Source organism: Thermobia domestica, chromosome 8 (genome assembly GCF_964235325.1).
Source record: "Thermobia domestica chromosome 8, izTheDome1.hap1.1, whole genome shotgun sequence".
NCBI lineage: Eukaryota > Metazoa > Arthropoda > Insecta > Zygentoma > Lepismatidae > Thermobia > Thermobia domestica.
Genome location: NC_137461.1, coordinates 295,206,870 through 295,229,054, shown reverse-complemented (window position 1 = coordinate 295,229,054; position 22,185 = coordinate 295,206,870). Strand labels below are relative to the sequence as shown.

The 22,185-nt window shown below is 34.7% G+C and overlaps 1 protein-coding gene across 1 annotated transcript in view; it reads right to left on the bottom strand.

Moving 5' to 3' along the window:
- LOC145692617 (uncharacterized) overlaps nucleotides 1-22,185 on the bottom strand; it is an 82,734-nt gene that overhangs the window by 47,114 nt on the left and 13,435 nt on the right. Inside the window, 2 exon segments of the mRNA XM_081767939.1 lie at nucleotides 14,232-14,412; nucleotides 18,180-18,274. Of these exon segments, the coding sequence (XP_081624065.1) occupies nucleotides 14,232-14,412; nucleotides 18,180-18,274 (276 nt within the window).

Sequence of the window (22,185 nt, the reverse complement as noted above, 5' to 3'; positions counted from 1 at the left end):
GACACATGTTATCTCTTACAACGCTGACCTGGATCCAAGTAAATACTCAATGTGGATTTACTCTAACCCAGCCCAGCTGATGAGAAAGATTACTTTACATATAATGATTATTATTTTCAATTAGGTTTTATCCGAATTACAATTACGATTTATTGTATTCTCACTTCCGGTCCAACAGTCAAACTGTTATTGAAAATTGCGATGAATTTAAAGAAAGAAAAACTCCAACTAAATATCATAACATTGATGAAATTGAAGTTCTCTGGATATTTTCGAGATTTGGTAATTATTGTAACTATTTTTCTTCCCTAGTGGCAAGAAATCTTTCAGTCAGTTTGACCGTACTTGACTTATGGCTTTGTATACTTGCACTTGAAATGCATGCATTCATAAATCTGCCTTCTATTGTACTTGCAAACAATGCTTTAGACCCTTCGCAGAGCGTCATAGCATCACTGGCCGTTAATTGGCTATTGCTTTGAATTGGCTTGTAAATCGCCTGCGACACGATTGAATGGAGCACTGAATGCAAAATTTCCCCATATAACTTCGTCACTGAAATCCAGCTTGCAGCATGCTTGCACCCTTTCCAATCAAGTTGGGTGCAATCTTAGTGAGTGCAGCAGGCGAAACAGCAAGTGAGTTACAAGCTATCTCTGTTACTAGGTTCACTTGTCAACGTTTAGGTCGAAGAGCCATAACCACTGAACAACAAAAGAATTTATATTCAGCATATTCATATCCTTTATGACCTATGACATACATCGATAACTATCATTTGTTTGTGAATGTTAACACAGTAAATAGTTACAAATTCTCAATGCTATTTAGGTTCCTTCACTTAAAACTAATCGCACTCGCACTATCACTTACACCACATCAAAACACAATATTTAAATATATTAGGTTAATTCATTTTGAAAGGAAAAATCCACTCGCAACATTTTCGTACATTTTATTATAATAAACGACAGAAAGAAAGAAAAAATTAGCAAAAGAACATTATATATATTAATTGTAAGGGGTACATTACGTAGTATTATGTATCTATTTAATTTTCTGATTAGTCATTTGCATTATTTGCGAATGTCTTCAAATGTAACATCGGAGTATAAGAATTTTTTCGTTTGAGCGTTATGAACAGAAAATTAAAATGTTAAAATATAGTAATGTTTAGCTATTGAAGGTAGCGTAGGGTATACTCATTGAGTTTACAACAAGGAGGCAAGTTCTCCGTTAGTCTTTGACAAAAATCGTGACCTTTGTATGGGCTAATTGTTATATAACAAAAAATCTTACTTGAGTCCGTAACGTTCTAAGATTTAACGATCTGTATATTACATCATGCCCACTGCCGCTAGTCTTAGCGTTCATGTTACATTACTACTGTATTTACTAAATTATTATTGTTTATTCAAATTTTAATTCAAACAACATACTTGCTAAGTTTTCAATAAGCAATATTTTGCACATAGACGAAAAATAGCATAGTGGCCAATATAGGCACAGGTTGGGTAAATAATTTTCGTTTTTTGAGGATTTCACTTTCAAAATAATTTAAACACTCATTTACTTGTCGATTAGTCAGTCGTATATATGGGATGAAATTTGTCACTTTAATTAAAAAAAAATCTAAACGATATTTTCGAGCTGATTGAATCGAGAGTCGAACTGTTTCCACTTAGACGCCAGTTATGGAACGAAAAATAATTAAGAAGGTCTCTCAACGGATTAAGCTTTCACTATGTTATTAAAATAGATTCACTGATATTTCTTGGACGTACAGTTGCTTTCAGCTTGCTCCAAAGAAAATCACACCATGGAGATTCTATAATCACTGAGGAGATGGTGGGGTAAGTTGAATAGTTCTGAGAATAAGAATTTTACTGTATAGAATTTTGGGTTTATTTTGCATTATAAATATTTCACGGTAAGCTGCTAAACTACTTTATCATAGCATGCACTTAGTAATTGTTAGTACAATAAAGTTAATGAAAGACATAAATACTTCATGCAAAGAAGAAAATACAACCCACATTCATTTACTTTATATTTCATACAAACACATATAAACAGAGCATAAATATGGCAGCAAATAAAACGCGTCAGGTGGATATAGACTGGGTAAACAAAGAAGAATATCGTTCTATCGAACAAAAGATTTGACAAATATAACGCACATCGTCGGAGATATACACATTTTATTAAAATATCAACATATTCACAAATGAGACTACGTTTAATCGCTCCGCGGTCGCATGCCCAGTTTACACACATTTTTTCAAAATGATTATTCAAACATCACTTTATAAACCCGACTAGACAACGAGTGACCGCGCGGGATCTATACATTACGTACGTCGAAAATACTTTCATATTTTAGATGACAGTTAACAGGTCAATATTCAAAATGTATATAGAAAACCAACCTAACAAAACTATTTCAAGTGAAATGTAACATTTCAAATAATTATGTAATAGAGATTTACAGATCCACATCTCCTATAGGTAATACAATAACTTACACTGATGGAAGAAATTTGTGGGCCCACAATTAACACTAAAAGGAATTTTCATCTCTGAAATAAGTTATCAAAATTTAAAAGTTATGAGCAAGGCTATCAGTAGTACCCGAAACTTTTAAAATTGACAATTTAATACTTCCAACTGGGAGACTATAAGCTAATTTGTCAATATTACTATTTAAAAAAAGAAAAATGAGACACGATGATTTTACCGGACGTCATGGTTCAAATTGCAAAGGAAGCAAAAACTGGAAAGAAGTTTTTCCAAGACATAGACAGAGATTATAAGGTACGGCTTTAAACCCTGGCATGATATTGTTTACAACTCACTAAAGAAGAGCACGTCGTTAACAATCTACAACCGTCCTTCGGTGTTGAGTACTTCATAAACAGAATTGCGTTTTCCGATACACAAGAGAAAGCTCTTGAGGACTATTTAAGAAAACATCAGCTAATTATTTATTATTAATTCCAGGAGAAGCGTTTATGTTCTCATATCAATATGCTAGAGTTTTGTACGTAAAAATGTTGCAGAGAATGAAGAAGTTCCTTAGTAGGATTGATTTAGTAGCTTTTTTAAACGGCAGAAGAATCTTTCTATAATATCAGCGGAATCTACTAATATTGCTCGGGCGATACGTTTCAATTTAAAGATGTTGAAGAAGTCTGAGAATTGTGCACCTGAAAATGAAATGAAATCTTTGAGTTTTACGTCTCACGATTATGCCGGTTAGACTAATGGAGACGGTGATGGTGAGTAATGAATGAAATGGTGGAATGAAGAAAGTGGGAGGAAACGGGAGAACCCCGAGAAAACCCACGCACACAGTGTTTGTCCACCACAAAGTTCACTTGGCGAGGCTGGGATCGAACCCGGGACCCCAAGCACCAGAGGTGAACGCTCTACCACTGAGCCACCGCTGCCCAATTGTGCACCTGAAGCTACGGTCTGGTGGAGGTCTGCACGGACTCGGGCCCACAAAACATATACCACTTCGGGTTCGGGCCAGACTTCGGCCGTAAATATTTATACATACAATCATATTTCTTTGGCCTTTTTGGGACTAACTTGGCAAATATACTGTATAACTTTATTTATTGGACGTTCTTTCTGGAGAACTTTTAAAGCACAACTGCAAACTTAAACTTCTAGTTGCTTTAAATAAAAATATAATTTTGCGTTAATTATTGAGTTTCTGTAATTCGGGCTTATTTCGGGTTCATTTGATTATCATACGAGTTCGGGCTTAAATGCTAAAACATATTTCGGACTCGGGACGGGCCTCACGTTATGAATTCACGTGTCGGGCCGGGCCCAGGCTAAAAATCCAGGCCGGGCCCATGCAGACCTCTACACGTGGATGCACTTGGAGCATGAACGAAACAAGAGTAACCACATTTCAGGTTGCTTGTAAAAGGATGGAAGCAAGTAAGCAAAATAACTGCTGCACTACTGCCATTGATAACAACCTTCCTCCGTATTTTTTGTTTTTCCTCGGGTGATTACAAGTCACATTTTGTTACCAGTGGTTCTGTTGGAAGTATAAGAGCTTCAAATCTATCTGGGTGAATGAAAGAAAAAGAATTTCATAGGATACATGCAGTAAAATCATGAATCTTTATTGGACTCCTAATGGAAGGATATTATTGGATAACCTGAACCACACCTCTTAAAAGAAGTTCAGATTATTTTAAGAATATCGGGGAAAGTGTGGTGTCATTTCCACCGCACTACTTCTCACAAAGAATGGAACCTCTAAAATAACTATGTTGGACACTTTTAAGAAGTTCACCAATTCAGCTACAAATGAATGGATTGTGAGGAATCTTGATAAAAACAATGGCAATCTATGATATTTTTAAGTCTCAGCTGCATTAGATCACAACATATACGCTGACACACCCGTGAAGTAGTTTATGGCTAATCAAAAGAAAGAAGACAAAACAACCGAATCGATCTTTATAGTCTTCTCGTGAAGGAAAACATAACAGAAAACACTAAGAAGAAAACTTATGTGATGATGTTTTGTGTCTGGTTTGCTGTGATAACTTGGCTAACAGCGAACCAAAACACAAATAGTTTTCCAGCTGCAGTGGTTAGGTACGTGCCACGTGCACTGATGCTTGGGAGTATATACAAGTCAAAATTGTGACTCCCTGGATGATATGTTGTAAAGCTGGAATCTCGATTCATGTGTCTAACCGTGTGCTAATTAGCATAATGATATGCATTACACTCGAGTTTGCTAGATCCTACATATTAATATGTAAATTTTACTTGTCTAACAAGACTGTGCTTTGCATAGATTATGATTTGCATAGACAAGCATCACGAGTTTTGTAAGCGACACTAGTTCACTCATGCTTTACATTGCAAACACTATTTTAATGTTAGTGATTCATATTATAAAAACTGTAAATTGATAAAACGATTGCATAGAACACAATGAAAAGCATTTATCAACCTTCAAGTCATTACGCAATATACAGAGGTTGATTCATTTATAGTAGCTTAAGTAAATGTGCAACTGTACGGCGCATGCGCAATCATCAAGGTGAGATTGCCACGAGATAAGCAATAGACTGAAATAGTGTGACGTCACATCCTTTTCGTTGTCATGGTGATCGCCATTTTATTTTCTAAACAACAAGTAGCTTAAATACCTAAATGCAAAGCGAAAACAGTGATGAAATATTTTGGAATTGCAAACATGAGAATGAATGAAACATTTATGTTCCTTTTTAAATATTTCTAATCAATGAAGCTTAAAAAAACATATACAGAAAAAGAAAAATATACTAATGTTTGTTCATAATCTGATATTAATCTTAAATAATTCCGGAAAATATTGGATTCATTAATATAAGTATCATAACATTGCATACGTGAACAGGATTAAAGTTTAACAGTTCATTAGAATATACGCTGAACCATTCATAAATGGATATTTTCTTATTGTACTGTTTCTAAATGCTTTTCAAAAAAAAAGTTGGTAGGTAATATAAGAAAAGATCTTGCTATATCCACTGATGGTCCGGATTGAAATTTTCCAAAGGCTTGCGTTTTTCCCCTTTCTTTTGTAATATTGAAGACATTAATATTGTGGTCTTCCATTATCAAGAGTGAACATAACGAAAGCAAATGTCCCAATAGAATCAACATCGTTGTAAAAGATTTTTTTTAATTGTATATTTTTACAGTTTTCGTTGTGCCGACATTTTTTCAATCTGCACGTTAGGGGGTTTATAATGTGTATAATTGCTTCTTAAGGTACATTATATGATAATGACATTTTCATTAATTATTTGATTTCCACCTTATCACTTAAAGATGTGGTGCTTTTAGAAATAAGTTCCTTAGATATTACTCTTTCTTTATGAATTTTCTTGATTGTATTCGTAATTTCTATATTCTAAATCTGTACCCCTTCTCACCAACTTTATCGGTCGTTAAAACATTTTATAATTACAAATTTATAATTAATTTACAGCCGTTGTCATTATTTGTACTATATTTTAAAATACAGCATTCGCTTCACGCGTTTGTATAGAAAAAGACATGGCGATCACCCTGGTAACGGAAAGGAAATGACGACATCACTATTTCAGTCTATAGTATCTTCTTAGTCACGCGGTACAGCAGTGTGGCCAAGTGTACTCTGATACCGCCGAAACTGAACAGCTTCTGGGACGTATTCATTGTAACACTTACCGATGCTAAGTTCAATATATCGCGCATCGTAGAAGTGTATTTCTGGTGAACTTTGCTTCTTCTTGATAAGGAGGTAAGAATGAACTGAGGAGCGGGAAGTTACTCTTGAAGGAGTAATTTGTCAGGCATTTTGATATTAAAAATTACAAATTTTAAAGATACTTTAGCAACGGTTGACTTCAAATTTTGGATACTTGGATTGCCTCACATAGGAAACTAAATTGTTCTGGTAATAACAACACTCTTGAATTCTAATGTGTTGCGAAAGATTTAGTGGGACCCTCGTCTATCGAAAAAAATGTTTCTCGAAGATTATTAATATTTCTTAAGACTATCTAGAATTTTATGTATAATATACTGGTACATATAGGTATATATTTAGAAAAAATATAAATTTATACTTCCAAATTAAAAATATACTTGACTGCAACCAATATTGTCAGGAAAATTGCATACCAGTACCATTCGTAATCTCTTTTGGAAGTTTTTGTCACAGAAAGGAGGTACACTGTCCTTCAAAAAACTTAACCACCCATCTCTAAAAATTTGTTACTCTCACGCACAGTTGAAAATTGTATCAAAGAAATATAAATCATCTTTGTCTAATTAAAAATTTATTTCAGGTTAAGTCTTAAAATTTCTTGAGTAATATTGCAGAAACGTGGTCTTCCTGAGAAACGTGCTTGGCCAGAGTTTCTTTCTTTTTCCGTTCTTTCTATTTTAGAAGCCAATCGTACACTATAGTAAACCGTTTCCAAATTGAACATTTAAAAATAATTGCAGACAATAAATGCAATGACAATATGTTGATTAGCTGTCATTTTAGAAAATGGTTATATTTGTATTTATTTAGGAAGTACAGTGATAAACACACTTTGTTTATAGAGGAAATCGAAGATCAGTGTTTTTCAAGTTCTCTTCGATCCATTTGTCCGCTCTGGCCAACAACTCTGGAGTAAACTCTTCATTCCAACCACCCACTTGGCCTATAATAAAGAATAGAAAGTATGTCATTACATTTAATATTCCCTATCAATCACTTTGATAATAGCTAATGAACTACATATACTACTAGTATTACTACTACTACTAATTACATTATTATTATTATTATTATTATTATTATTATTATTATTATTATTATTATTATTATTATTATTATTATTATTATTATTATTATTATTATTATTATTAAGAAATGTACATTAATTATTATAAAATGAAACTACAATATTACACGAAGCTATAAATCAAATTAAAAGAAACACTTACAATATGCATAGTGGAAGAATAAAGAAAGAGCAATTCGAATATATTTATATGTATTTAAATTATCAGTTGAAAGTTGTCTTACGTTAATTATTTGTAAAATATCAGGCAGAGTTGAGTTCCGCAAGGTCAGGGGGTTCATTATGAGTTGCAGTGATTTCAGTGTAAATTATTGTTTCTCCCTAAAAGTATCATTTTTGTTGTTCTAATCACACGTTCTTTTACTGTTGTTTCCTTAATCGTACTGTGGCACTACCAGGGCCGTAACTTTTGAGGGCAGGGGGCAACTGTTCCCCCAGAGAATCTCCCCGCCGGTGGTCACATTTTAAGACAAAGTTTTCTTACTCCATATGCGATACGAACATGAAATTATAAATGAGGTGGCACGGTGGCTCAGTGGTAAAGAGTTCACCTCCGGTGCTTGGGGTCTCTGGTTCGATCCCAGCTCGCGCCGTGTGGACTTTGTGATGGACAAACACCGTGCTCGTCGGTTTTCTCGGGGTTCTCCCGTTTCCTCCCATTTTCTTCATTTCACTCATGTCTCATCATCACCGTCTCCTTTAGCCTAACCGGTATAACAGTGGGACGTAAAACTTAGATTTCATTTCATTTTTTTTATAAATGAAGCATAAAATTGGTGCACTGCATTCCATAAACAAACAGCACACAAAAGGTAAATAAAACAAAAATGAGTCCTGAGCCGATTTCAGTAAAAAAGAAATGTCTACATTTAGGGGCCCCAGGAAATAATATTTATTCATACGGATTTGAGATTTGTTAATACTGTCTCCTTAATTAATTTGTCATGTATGGAACGGACCCAGGGGTGTAACTAACGGCCCCGCAGATCTTGCCGTGCGGAAGGACCCCATAAAGAGTAAGAAAAAGATGAAAAAGGGACCAAAGAATTAGAAAAACAACTTTTTCTAGGGAGGCCAAATACGCGTATTAATGCTTGCCCCCCTTCTCCCAGAAAAATCTCAGTTATGACACTGGGCACTACTTTCTATGTATGGTTCAAGTTTCACTGATTTATCTGAAGAGATTATGGCCAGTGCCAGAGACTATGAAACGTACGTTTGTCTTTAGATTTGGCCCCCAAGCATGTTACCACTTTTCCTTTCTGAGAATTAATATTGAAACCGGAAGTTGCAGTTATCTTCAACCATTTTTTGTTTTAGTATAGTGATAAGAGCAGAGGAAGGAACTATTCCTGAGATGCTGCATCCATTTCTTGTTGTCTTTGGTCTATTACGATTAACAATAAAACCAGAAATGATATATTTTTACAGAATTTCTACTTGAGTCCTCAGTCTGTAACAGGCCAATGGCTTGGTGAACCACCATTCGTGTTGAATAATTGGAAACTGAACTTGAAATTATTCTCTTTTCTAAATAAACTACTAATAAACTACTGGTACTTTTTATAGGAATCCTCGGAAACGTTCAATAGACAAATAGATTGATTGATTGATTGATTGATTTTTGAGAATTTTCAATATGGCAAGAACTCTATCTGAAGTCTTTCTCTTCCATGACAAATTCGCTCTTCTCTCCATGACAGAGAGAGATCTTTCTCCTTGTCGCTCGAGTGATTCAAACACTATTTACAGTATTTTAATTTACCCTACATTTACATTTATAACAAATGCATTTAGTGTAAATTGCATATAATTTAATAATAAATTGCATCTTTTAAGGATAAATATTTGTGTACTTCTGATGTCCATAATTCATAGCTTTTATTGTTCTAACATTTAATTAAAAGTCTTGATCATACTTAGGCTTTGAAACCGTTTAAAACTCGTGAATTTTCAGTATTTCCACTGTAATTTCTTAATGTTTAGCAATATCTGGAGTAAGTCAGATCAGGTTTTCGTGTTTGATAGGCACTTTTGCTATTTCATCCCGACGTATATGAAATTTCTTAAGTTGCTTTTCTTAATTCCCAGATAGGTGCTTAAAGATACAGTAGATAAAGATATCTTAGGTGATATATTACTTGTGTAAGCATTTTAAATTGTTTTATGTATTATGAATTGTTATCTTCCTACGTAATTTACAATGTAATAATCACAATTATATAAGTTTCAAACTATTATCTAAATCATTTTGTAGCTTATTCATGCTGTTTTGTTAATAAATATAAGTTTAATATTATTCTATTTAATACAAAATGTATAAACTATCTTTCAGAATATGAATCATGTTTTGCTAAAATAAAAATTTAATATTATTTTACAAGTAATGAATATATTTTAAAATTAGCCTGTTAGAAGGTCAATAATCTTGCTTTCAGTAGCAACATTTAAGTTATTTTAATTATTATAAATTATCATCTAGTAGATAAATATTGATATTTAGAATATATCTTATTGTTAGTATAAATCAACTTAAGTTTTAGTATTATTTATATTATTTACCAGTAATTAGTTTAAAGTCTATAAATTACCTTTGTTGCTGATTCATAATGTATTGTTACTACATAAGTTTGAAACTATAAACAAAACAAAACATTTTTAATCGCTAAAAATAAATTACTACAGTGAAACCTCTCTAAAGCGGACAGCCGTGGGGAATCAAAAATTGTCCGCTATAGAGAGGTGTCCGTCTTAAAGAGGTTTCAATATTTTCTTACGTAAATTAGTAATCAAGGTGATATGTAATTAGAAAAAATTTTTTTGCGTGAATAGTGTATTTACGAATATTACCAAAATGTTACGATACCAGCATTACCATCCGCTATCCAATACTCTATGTTCGAGGCACAACATTGAAATAAGATGCTATAGTTCTCTGTACTTTACACTTATCACTACTTACTACGTTTTCAGTATATCGCTTTAATTTGTTGGTTAATTGCAGTCTAGAAGTGTCTTTTTTGAGACAATATGCATAACCGCGGGCAAAAAATACCAAACTTGTCTTCTGCTTGGTCAGAGATTCCAGAGGGACAGTAGCATAACATGTCATCCCAAACGTCGGGCAACTGTCAATCACTTTTGTGTCTAAAATAGCTTGGGTGGGAGTAAGATGCATGCAAAATACATGAGAGTGTTGCTAAACGGAGACTCTTCATCTGGGTTGCTGAGCAGACAGTTGAGGAAGCTAAATGTCACATTGCTTCCTTGGTGACATATATGAAAAATGAATTTTTACTATACTTTTTAACTTGTTTCTAGAGAAAGTGTCCGTAATACGGAGGTAAATAATACCTATAAAAGACAAAAAAGACTGTCCGTGTCCGTATTAGAGAGTGTCCGCTTTAGAGAGGTTTGCCAATATGTTTTTCCCTATTGCAGTGTTTGGGGATTACAAAATGTGTCCGTTACGGGAGGTGTCCGCTTTATAGAGGTGTCCGTTAGTAGAGGTTTCACTGTATATACCAATTAAATATTTATTTATACTGATTGATAATGTTTTGTTATGTTTATAGTTACATTTTTCTCACGGTATTAATGAAATCATCTAAATGCTAAACTAAAATCATTTTCTGAAGTTATTTAAGTAAGCAATTTTGTCTTGCTTTTAAATAAAGATTAAACTTATTTTTATTAATTATTAGTAGTAAAGATTATATTTCAGCAGATAAACATTATTTTCTAGAATATCTGCTACTAATATTACTTATAAGTTTAACATTGTTTTAATTATCAAAATATTTATGATGATTGATACTATTTTGATAAAGTTCTTCTCGGGCAATCAGCCAGGTGAAAACTGGTGGATAGGCCAACGTTTTGAGAGCTGTCATCGTTCTCGTCATCAGGGCAATTATCCCTGAAGATGAGAACGATGACAGCTCTCGAAACGTTGGCCTATCCACCAGTTTTCACCTGGCTGATTGCCCGAGAAAAACTTTATAATATACGCCGCCAGGAAAGCTTCAAATCTTGATAATATTTTATTATTATATTTGTAGTTATGTATTTCTAATTATAATAATAAAATCTAATTAATAACATATTGGGTTTAAATACAATATTAAAATTGTTTTAATTATGAGAAAGTGTATAAATTATGGTCTAGCAGAGAAATACTAATATCTAGTTATGCTAATATCTTACCTTATTTTCAGTAACACATAAATATGTAAAATGAAGTGAAAAATTAAATAATTCCGTTGCACGTCCTACGATTATGCCCTTTCGGCTAAGGAAAACGGATGATTAAAACAAGTGAATGATGATCTAAGAATTGGTGGAATAAAAATGAGGGAGAAAACGGGAGTACCCTGTCAAAATCCATGGACACGATGTTGTCCACCACAAACTTACTTGGATGCGGATCGAACCAGAAACCATACGCACCAGAGGTAAACTCTGTAGCATTGAGTCTCCGTACCTCCGCTACACTAATTATGAGAGTAATAGTATTTAAAAGAAATCAATATAAAGTGTATTAATTATCTTAATTGTTGATTCACAACATACTATTACCAGATAAGTTTAAAATTATCTTAATTATTGTAAATTGAAGAATTTCTTCCCCTAAGAATAGCTAGGCTAATGCTAACAATGACAAAGCTATTCTGGGATCAACGTAATGTAATAGAGTATCAAAGTGAGAGATTCTTACATTTCTTGTTAGTAACTAAGGCGTTCTTTCTAAATTATGTTGAACATCTTCCTTCATTCTAGCACTGACGTTGCGTAATTGGTAAGGCATCTTTCTAGCACAACTGGACGACCGTATGGACAGTGGTATCGTTCCAGTTGTTAAAATTTCTCCGGAAGTTGTTCTTACAATTTACTCTCCACCTCTAAAGCCAATACTTACCGAAAAAAATATTTCCATAGTTCTATTTTTGAGAATTAGTGCATTTTTTACTTTAAGGTTTTTAAAGAGGTAGTTAAGACATGCTGCGGTTGAGATTACACATTAATTTCAAATCATTCACCTATAAAATGACAAAAATCAAGATACATTTCTTCTTCCCCTAACCGAAGAATTTTGAGTTACACTGAGGCAAAGCGATACAAAATTAAGCCCCTGATGTTCTTGTGTTCTGGAACTCAAAGAGGCGTCGCTGCTATCTTTCAATAAGGAGAAGAAATAGCTATTTCAGTTGATGGCAAATTCTATGACTGGACGAAACTATTTTTATTACGAAACTGAAAACCTATATTATAGTTTTGCCAAAAGTTTACTACGAATGACGTTTCTTGATAAATGTGATTCGTTTTAACTTCTGTAGGATGAAGTAGCCAAAAATACATGATAATATAATCATATACTAATATCTAGGTAATATTAATTCTACATCAATTTACTTTTTGAATGACAAAACTAACTAACTACCTGTATGGCCTTTGGAACACGGGAGATCAATGCCGCATTCAGAAAACCTCTCCACTGACTTCTTTCCTTATGCAACTAGATCCAGTTTCTATTTATTATTCCTATTTCTCTTAGATTCATCTTAATATTGTCCTCTCATCTGACCTAGGTCTTCCTAATGGTTGCTCTTCAATTTGATTTACAGCTAAAACTTTGAAAGCGTTCCTACTTTCTTCCATTCTGGCTACAAGATCTGCCCAGCAGAGCCTCCTAGACTTCACCCTAGCAATATTTGGTAAACAGAATAAATTATGTAGTTCCTTGTTATGAAGTTTACGTCTTTTCCGTTCTCGTTTCTCTTTGCTCCGAATACTCGTCTCAGGACCTTGTTCTGAAATGCTTTCAGTCTTAGTTCTTCCCTCAGAGTATGCGGTCATGTTTCGAAAGCAAACAGCACAACAGGCATGATTATCGTTTTATGTATTTTAAGCTTCACATTCCTCGACAGAATTCGCGACTAAAGGAGACTTTGAACTAAATAATATCAGGAATTCCCACCTTCTAGTAGACAATTAATTTCTTCGTGAATGTACTTTTGGTCTGTTAATATTGATCTTAAATATTTGAAAGTATCCACTTTGTCGAAAGTATTATTTGATATGTGAACGCATCCATAATTTGAAGTTTCACGATCCCGATGAACTTCCATGTATTTACTTTTCTCTTTGTTTACTTCTAAACCCATGTGCCTGCAAGCGTTTCACAAGATTTCTGCATATTTTCTATTGTTCTCCTTTCATCCACGATCAGATTTACATGATCAGAATACGCCATAACCTGGTGAGTACCATTCAGCTTCAGACCCTGGTTGCTGTCTTTGATTTTCCTTAAAGCGCACCCCAGAACAAAGTTGAATAATAATGGCGACAACGCATCTCCTTGTTTCAGATCATTCTCGACGTGAAAGCCCGTGGACAAGAATTTTTATACTCGGACTTTACTTTGAGATTCATTTAAACATAGACCTACCCTAATTAATCTAACTAGCTTTTCCGCTATTCCAAATTCGAATCGGTTGTTAAAATATTTGAATGATACCACTGTGAGGGCTGGGGGTCGGATAAAGTTTATACTACCATTCTATTCCCTTTCATACGACTCAACATTTACCACCCTTGTCAAAAGAGTACAGAAAACGGAGCTTCCTATTGATTACGTCATCTTCCCTAAATGAGGAGATAATTAAAATATAGAGGCTTATGTTCACACTGCACACTGGTCATATAACATCTCCATAATGAGAGTATACCTCTACCCTTAAACAAAACCTTGAATGTCAGTTGTGTTATTTCAGCTCTGTTACATGATACCCATACTCACAGGTCGCGTAGAAATTGAATGAAGAAACTATTAAAAATATTTGAAGTCAAGTGGTGTGCACTTACCTTTTCTAATAAATGGCTGCTCTCCTTCTTTCGAAACTCCTTTGGCAAGTGATCCAAAATCTGCTGATTTATGCTTCCTGAAGTTTTTTATGTCCAAGTAATCGGCTAGCTTGTCTATTTCATTGTCCGAGTAGCTCTTGTTTAGAAATTTCGACACTCGCCTGATTCCAGATTTGAAATCCTTGAAAAATATATTTAGAAAATCAAAATACAGCTTTAAAACTTTTTGTCATATATGTTTCAAAAGTTCCTTTAAAGGTTAAAAGAATTCTCGAGTTTCTCAAATTTGAAAACGATTGATTACTCACATATACTTATTAAAATTTTATGATTATAATCACCTATGCTAAAGTGTATCTTAGAACGAAGACCTGTTCACTCAAAACAAGGAACTGCCAAATGTTATTCAGCGTCAATCAGCATTGGTAGCAAGGTAGAGCACACTAGTCTCGGCTGCGATTTGTAGTTTTAACTGTACTTGGAAACACTAGATAGTAGGCGCCAGAGTATATGGAAGTTGTACGAGTAATGACAACCAATCAAATTGAGATTAGAACGGTCGTTTAAGAACACTGAAACATAGAATAAGCCAATCGAGATGTCCGAAATAATCTCCTGTTATTCTTTGACATTTTTCATACAATTTCTATTTACTCTTGTAGCAAATAGATAACCCAATACGAAAAGAACTGAAACCGATAGATAATCCAAGGTTAGCACATATACTCCAATGAGGGGAGAGAGAAACGTGTACAACACATCAAAACCTATCAGACTTTATGTAGAGTCGTTATTAGCGTTGTATTAAGAGGGTGAAAAACGAGTGATGATAACTTCCATATTTAGTAACACGTAAGTATACTTATTATACAAAAAGACCAGTCACGATATGTCCGTAGTGTTGTTCAAGTACATTACCAGACATTAAGGTAGGTGAGAAATATTCCCATACTTTGATTTCTCTTTGTTTGGACAACCCTGTGGAAAGGCCGTGGATGGCCTTTTTGTATATAAATCGTACCTAACTTCACTTAGATGTTACTAAATACGGAAGTTTGTTTTCAAACTCTTAATACAACGCTAAACACAACTGAGCATAGAGCACATAATGTCTAAGCGGTGCTGCGTAGTGTAGTACAAGGTTTCTCAACCTGGAGATCGCGACCCCTAAGGGTTGCGAGGGGGTTTCATGGGGTCCAAAGATAAGCGGAAGAGATAAATATAATTATAATTTAATGCCGAAAATATTTTTAACTATTATTTTGAATTTTGTTCTGATAGGTATTTTTATTGACAAAACAACGAAGAACTGTTAAGAACAACGAAGTCTACAAAATATTTTATCATGAGTTATGAGGTTTTAAAATTTTCAGACGGCCTCCATTTTGAAACAGTATGATGAATCGGATTCGATATTTATAATATGAATGAACTTACCAAATTTGGTTTTAATTTCTCTGCTTTCAGAGAAGTTACTGTATCCACTATGTACAAGAAATGGATTCTTTAATTATAAAAAACAGATGGGTATCGTGAGATCTCCTCTATAGGTATATTAAAAATTTCACACAAACTTATTACAAACCAGATATTGTAAAGGGATCGCTAGCAAGAGGATGTGATAAAAGGGGGATTGTAATAGGAATTAGGTTGAGAACCACTAGTCTAGTATATATCACACTTATATTTGGCTCACCACCCAACTACTATCTTTGGTCCCTGGTTTAATTCATCAAACGCTGTAGCGGTACAGTTAATATCCCATGTTAAAGTGTAGGTATCACCTAAATATCCTTACTGCTAATATACGGCATCATAACAAATCTATCAAGTCGCCAATTGAATTATGTTTTCTACAATGTGCCAATGAATCGAAATACGTGGCCACTGAGCAAAAGGAGGAAGTGGGAGTAGAACAGCTGTTTAAATAAGGAAAGTTTAATAAGTTTTACAGAGATGGTTTTCATTATTATTATTATTTGCAATATGATGATGAAAGTTTAGATGAACGTACTTTGATCCTTTGGCTACATACCATATTATTTAATGTAGCCTCCACCAGCTCTGACACATCTCGTCCAACATTCTTTATATGCCTTGAATGCGGTTTTGTAAAATTCAGGTGGCTGATTTTTACACCAGTGTTTCACACAAGAGAAGAGGAACTTGTCACCATCGAATGTGTTTTCTCGCAAGTTGATCTTCAAACGACCAAAGATCAAGAAATTCGAAGGAGCCAAATGTGAACTTTGGGAAGGCTGAGGGAAGACTTTCCATCCCATTTTCATGATTTTCTGCTTTGTCATCATGACTATGTGAGGATTTGCATTGTTATGATTGAGTTTGACAGAATTACCTTGCAGCTCTCGTCTCTTGATCTGCAGAGCACGCCGTAGTTTGCCCAGTGACAAACAATAACAATTCTTCTTATTTGTGGAGCCATATTCCAAGAAGCCTATGAAAATGACATCGCATTGATCCCAGAAAAAGGTCATAAATTTCTGGCCTTATCTAGAATATCTATGTTCTTTAAACCGCTACACATACACCCTCCAAATCTGGCAAAAACCTCAAAATTCGAAATTATCAGAAATATAAAAAACCTTACAGATTTAATAAGGAAAGACGTAAGGTGTGCAGAAATAAGTAGGTTTTCGTGCCGCTCGTAAGGGTTGGTCCTACAGTTAGTACCAATGTGAAATATTACAGTCATGGAAGAAGCCCATGTTTCCAGCCCAGTAGCGGACGCAAAGTTCATGATGAGAAAACAAAAGAATGTTTTATTGTTAGGTGTCAATAATTATTGTGCAGAACATTGTTATGCATTCGTCGTTTGTGACATATAAGTAGAACTTTAATATGCTTTCATGTACAAACCATTAGATCGAAAACCGAAATTGGTATAATTGATGTTGAATTTCAAGTAGAGTTTTATTTTGAGTCCCGCCGAGTCCAGTTCTATAATGTGCTGGATGTGATAGTAGAGGATGTTATCTCTTAGAGAAAAGGACCAAGTGTTGCCCGTTTTTCCCCGATCTGGTTTCAAAGGCATATTTATATGTGAGCAGGGTAATATTGTTGCGAGTAGTATTTTGGCTAATGACTGTTTTTCCTTGTCCTTCCAGAAATGTCATACGAAACAACACGAAGGAGGCTTCTACAAGTCCTACAGGATGAGAAGGAAGCAAAGAGACCAAAAGGCAACACCTGACTAGTTTCCTTGATCAAGAAACGTCCAAATTGATGGCGCTATGTAGTGTATCGTACTAATAAACTCTTTCAGGAAATTTTGTCAGGTGCGGGAGCTCAAGTCTCAACAACCGTGATCCCTCCGTAAGGTAGTGAACGTGAGCTACGTTGAGAATAGAGAGTTAGAGCTCAAGCGATTGTTAGTCTGGTCTAGCGTGGTCCTCCGTGAGATTAGTGATCGGGAGCCTCATTGAGAACAGACATTCCAAGAGTGAGCGAGTACACATCTCAGCTAATATGAGCCTGCCCGAGATTTTTCAACGTGAACTCATTGATAATAAATTCCGAGATCAAGCGAGTGCAAGTTTGAGCTAGTGTGAACCTCTGTGAGAAAGCAAACGGGAGCCGCATGGAGAATAAAGAGCACGAGCTCATGCCTGGAGTACCGTGGGTCTTCATGTCATTAGTGGAAGTCTCATTAAAGATAGATAGAACGAGATGAAATGAGCGCAAATCTGAGGTAGCGTGACTTCTGTGAGGGTAGTGAACACGAGCCCTTTGCGGAAACTCACTCTGGGCCTGCGACACTCAACTGTCAATTGTTAAATTTGTCTTCTCACTCATCTCTATTGCAAAGATATTATTACTGAGAAGCTTTGTCTGAAGCAATGTTACAAATCTTCATTACCATCTAAAGAAAGTACAACTTTACTAAATTATGGATCAAATGAATAAATCATATTAAAATGTTAACTTTACCTTCTTCATATCTTCGTAAAATAGAAACAAAACATTTGGATGATGACGTTTCTCCCAGGCTTCAATTGTATGACGCCAATATGGTGACCACGTAACTGCGAACAAGACAAACAGTTATTACTATTTCATCAATAAAATCAATCAGTTTAGTAATACATTACACGAAAGTTGAAAAGTGGAATTTTATTTTCAAATTGGAACAAGGCAAACTCATGACTAGTAAATATTCATTTTCCATTAATATAACAGTATTTTTTAACAATCGATGCATTAATACTGATAAAGAAAGAGATTTGTCCTTATATTTGAACCAATTCAAGACGTATGCATTATACAAGGTCAATTATGAAAGTAGGTAATGCGCATGATTTTATTGTGATGCGACTATCCACTGCAGCGACATAAAACCGGTCGAGCAATGTGGTGGAAGTCTGCCCTTGGAACGCAGCCGGTTGCCATTTTTTTTTTTTTTTTTTTTTTTTTTTGCGAAGGTGTGAGCGGAAAGACGTGCCTCCGCGTGAAGTCTTTTTTTCGACTTTGTAACACGGCGCGATGGAACGTTACGCCATCAAGTTTTGCGTGAAGCTTGGAAAGAATGCAACCGAAACATTCCAGATGCTTTAAAAGACTCTCAAGGACAACTGCATTTCAAGTCAGTCCGGGACGTGTCACAAGTCGCTCAAGGAGTGCCAGGAGAAGGTCGCCGACGAACCCCGTTCTGGACGCCTAACAACGGCCATTTTGAGTTTGAACCGAAGAGAGAAACTGTCAACCTCGCCTTTTACCTTGAGGTGCTCGAGAGATTGGTCGCGTGCATGAGGGCTGACATCAAAGACACGGTCAATCTCCACTAAGACAATGTTACACGTCCTGAAAGCCTCCGTTTCCTTAATTTATCTTGATATCAATGTATGTTCTCGGGATATTAACCAGATGAGGTGTTTCATTGTCCAATGTTTCGAGAACAGCCATGTTTTCATCTTCGAGATTAGTATGAAGACACCAGGCACAGGAATTGTGTATATATATCCTATCTGGAGTGGATAAGGTGAGCTCTGATTGGCTGATGGATTGATGAAAAGAATGCCTTTTCTCGGAACGTTGAGCAATGAACATTTCACCTGGTTAATATCTCGAGAACATATATTTGAATTACTTCACCAGGATGCTTTAGCTCCTATTCCTCTTGATTTGTTTGACTTTAGTGTATAATGATAGAACTGAGACTCATCATTATCGGGAAATTGTATATCTGTCCAAAATGGTCGTTCTTCTTGTGACAACCATCAAGCACTTCTGAACATCTAGATTAAAAATCTGTTTTGCTTTTTAAGAATCATTGAGGTGTGCACCAACTAAGTTCAAGTGTTGAACGAGAGTCATAACCAAGTTCGGTGAAAATGTCTGCTGCAATAATGTCCTTGTATTTCTCCACTAACGAAATTACAATACATTTCTCGTGTTCGGAAAAAAAATTGCTAATGGTTTCATTATTTTTTCCATCACAATTACGATCACTGAAATTCAACTACTCACAACTCTATGCACACAATCTAGAAAGTGGAAATGACCGGCACGTGGTATGCTTTCTTCATTTGTTACTTTCTCAAACGAAGATTAGAGACAAAAGACGACAACCAATCAGAGTCGATTTTACAAATTGACCGAAGTTTACTTAAACGAGATGTACTGAACTGTGACTTTCAATGGTGCAATAAAAGTCTGGAAACCACGTTTAAACGTGAAAGTTTAATGTTGAACGCATTTAATGAACGCTCAATTAAATTTCGTTGGTGCACACGGCTGTCAGTCAGTTGTCTGGAAACGCATCTTGCCAGTAGTTTTCCAAACTATAAACGATTATGACATTTTGTAAACAAGGGTAAGAGTTATTGAGGTTTTTACATTGTTTGGCTACTACTTATTGCACCACCGAATGTAACATTCTTTATACTATCATTATTGGCGATGTACAAATTTGAGACTTATCTTCCATCCCTATGATGAATTAATTCGTGTTCTTTAAAAAATTAGACTTACTTCTTTTCCTTTAGAGAGTTCTCGAAGCTTTTAACGACTCAAAACTTCAGAACGTATACTTTTTTTTTTTTTTTTTTACAAGACAACGACAATTGATTCGCTTCCAAAAATAGCCGAACTATTTTTTTGTCCACATATTAAATAACAACACAGCAGCCATGAAAATAATTGATTCTGACTGAGCTGTAATATGAACGCCTTCTACGTTTAGTTGAGATTCAAGTAACACATATTGGCTGAGGTATATTCCGATTTTCATGTGAATCTCTTAGTTTATTTCAGTCATTTGCAAAGTTTTCTTGGGACTCTACTCATTTTGACATTGAGACTTGAATTAATAGACAACAAATTTGAAAGAAATTAGAAGGTGAAAACAGTTTCGAAATGTTTATCTGTTTTGTTTTAGTAGTTTATGTAAATTCGTAATCAACGAACTTAATAAATTCGTGAATTATCTGTGTATATGTGACTCTTATTTTCGAATTTTTCAATTTAAGCCCTCCATTCGATAGGGCGTCAAAAGCTATCTGAAAGAAATTATGGAATTTTTCGCGTCACTCTTACAGTTCTCCAGATATTGGCCAAAAACATTTCGATTTCAGGACCCATATCTCGGAAACCGTAAGTCATAGATGTATTATGTTCACGTTGATCAATTCCTAAGAAGATAGTGAATATTTTGGTACCAAATAGTAAGAGGTGGCCACTGGTTATATCTGCATTTTCAGTTTATATACGGTAATAACAAGTGACAGTTCAATATAGCTAATTCAAAAGCATACGCGCCTTTGAGGTCGGAGACCCGGGTTCGATTCCCGGCGGGAGCTCATTTGGTTCGGATTCCCCGTTAATCAGTAGGTCCACGTCTCATATAGCCTCGCTGCTGAACGGGACGTTAAACTTTACATCAACCCAACTCAACTCAATATAGCTAATTCAATAGATCCCCTAATACGCAGGTTCCAAATATGTAAGTGTATTATCTATTGAATTTAATCAAATAAATTTAATATACAATTTCATATACATTTCGAAAAAAGTAATGCTTTTAAGTTCGTTCTGGCAATGCTTTTCAAGCGTTCTCATCTGGGTACATTATGAAATTGTTAATTTTCAAAAACAAATCATTACACTGGTTAACAATTTTAAACTGTTTATCTGCTACATGGAAAAAATATATGATTTTAACTAAATCGACCTTCCTGAACACGAAAATGGCAGTTAAATGTTCTAACATGTAAGAATATTGCTCAACACAAGCCAATATGATTCTTTCACAAACGACAAAATAATATACGGTAGTTTGTTGGCACCAAGGATGTTATAAATAGAGGATCTGCCCATATGTATCTTCATCCTATTAAATCGATGAAGCCAAAAAACAACCGAGCATCGGCACGTCTGATTGGTTACTTTTGTTTCCACCATGATTGTTGGCTCAAAATATTGCGATCGTATTGGGCGGAGTACGGGTGGCGAAACTGTGACGTATGGCTTCAGGATTTTGTTGTAAGGGCAGATCCTCTATTTTTAAGATCCTTGGTTGGCACACACTATATTTATTTTACTATGGAATCTGATCACAAAATCCACTCGTTTTACAGTTTAAGATAACACAAATTACAATATATTAATGCTACTTTTGTATGGTTACATTTTGACTCAAATTCTTCGCGATAAATATATTTATTTTTTGTAGTTATAAGTTTGATTTGATTTAGTGAATGAAAATTGAGATCTTGATCTAAATTGCAATGTAAGTCATCATTTTAATTTTTATTTCCTGCATTAAATCAAGTTTTTAAAAATTATATAAAAAGTATGTTTTTCATAATTAAAAAATTTATTTTAGAAGGAATGTTTTACATTGCTTCTAGTGGTATTACACTAAAATATAAAGCTAATGGACATAATATTATGAAAATGACGAATATTTTTAAAACTTGAGCTACTTCTTTCTCCTGTA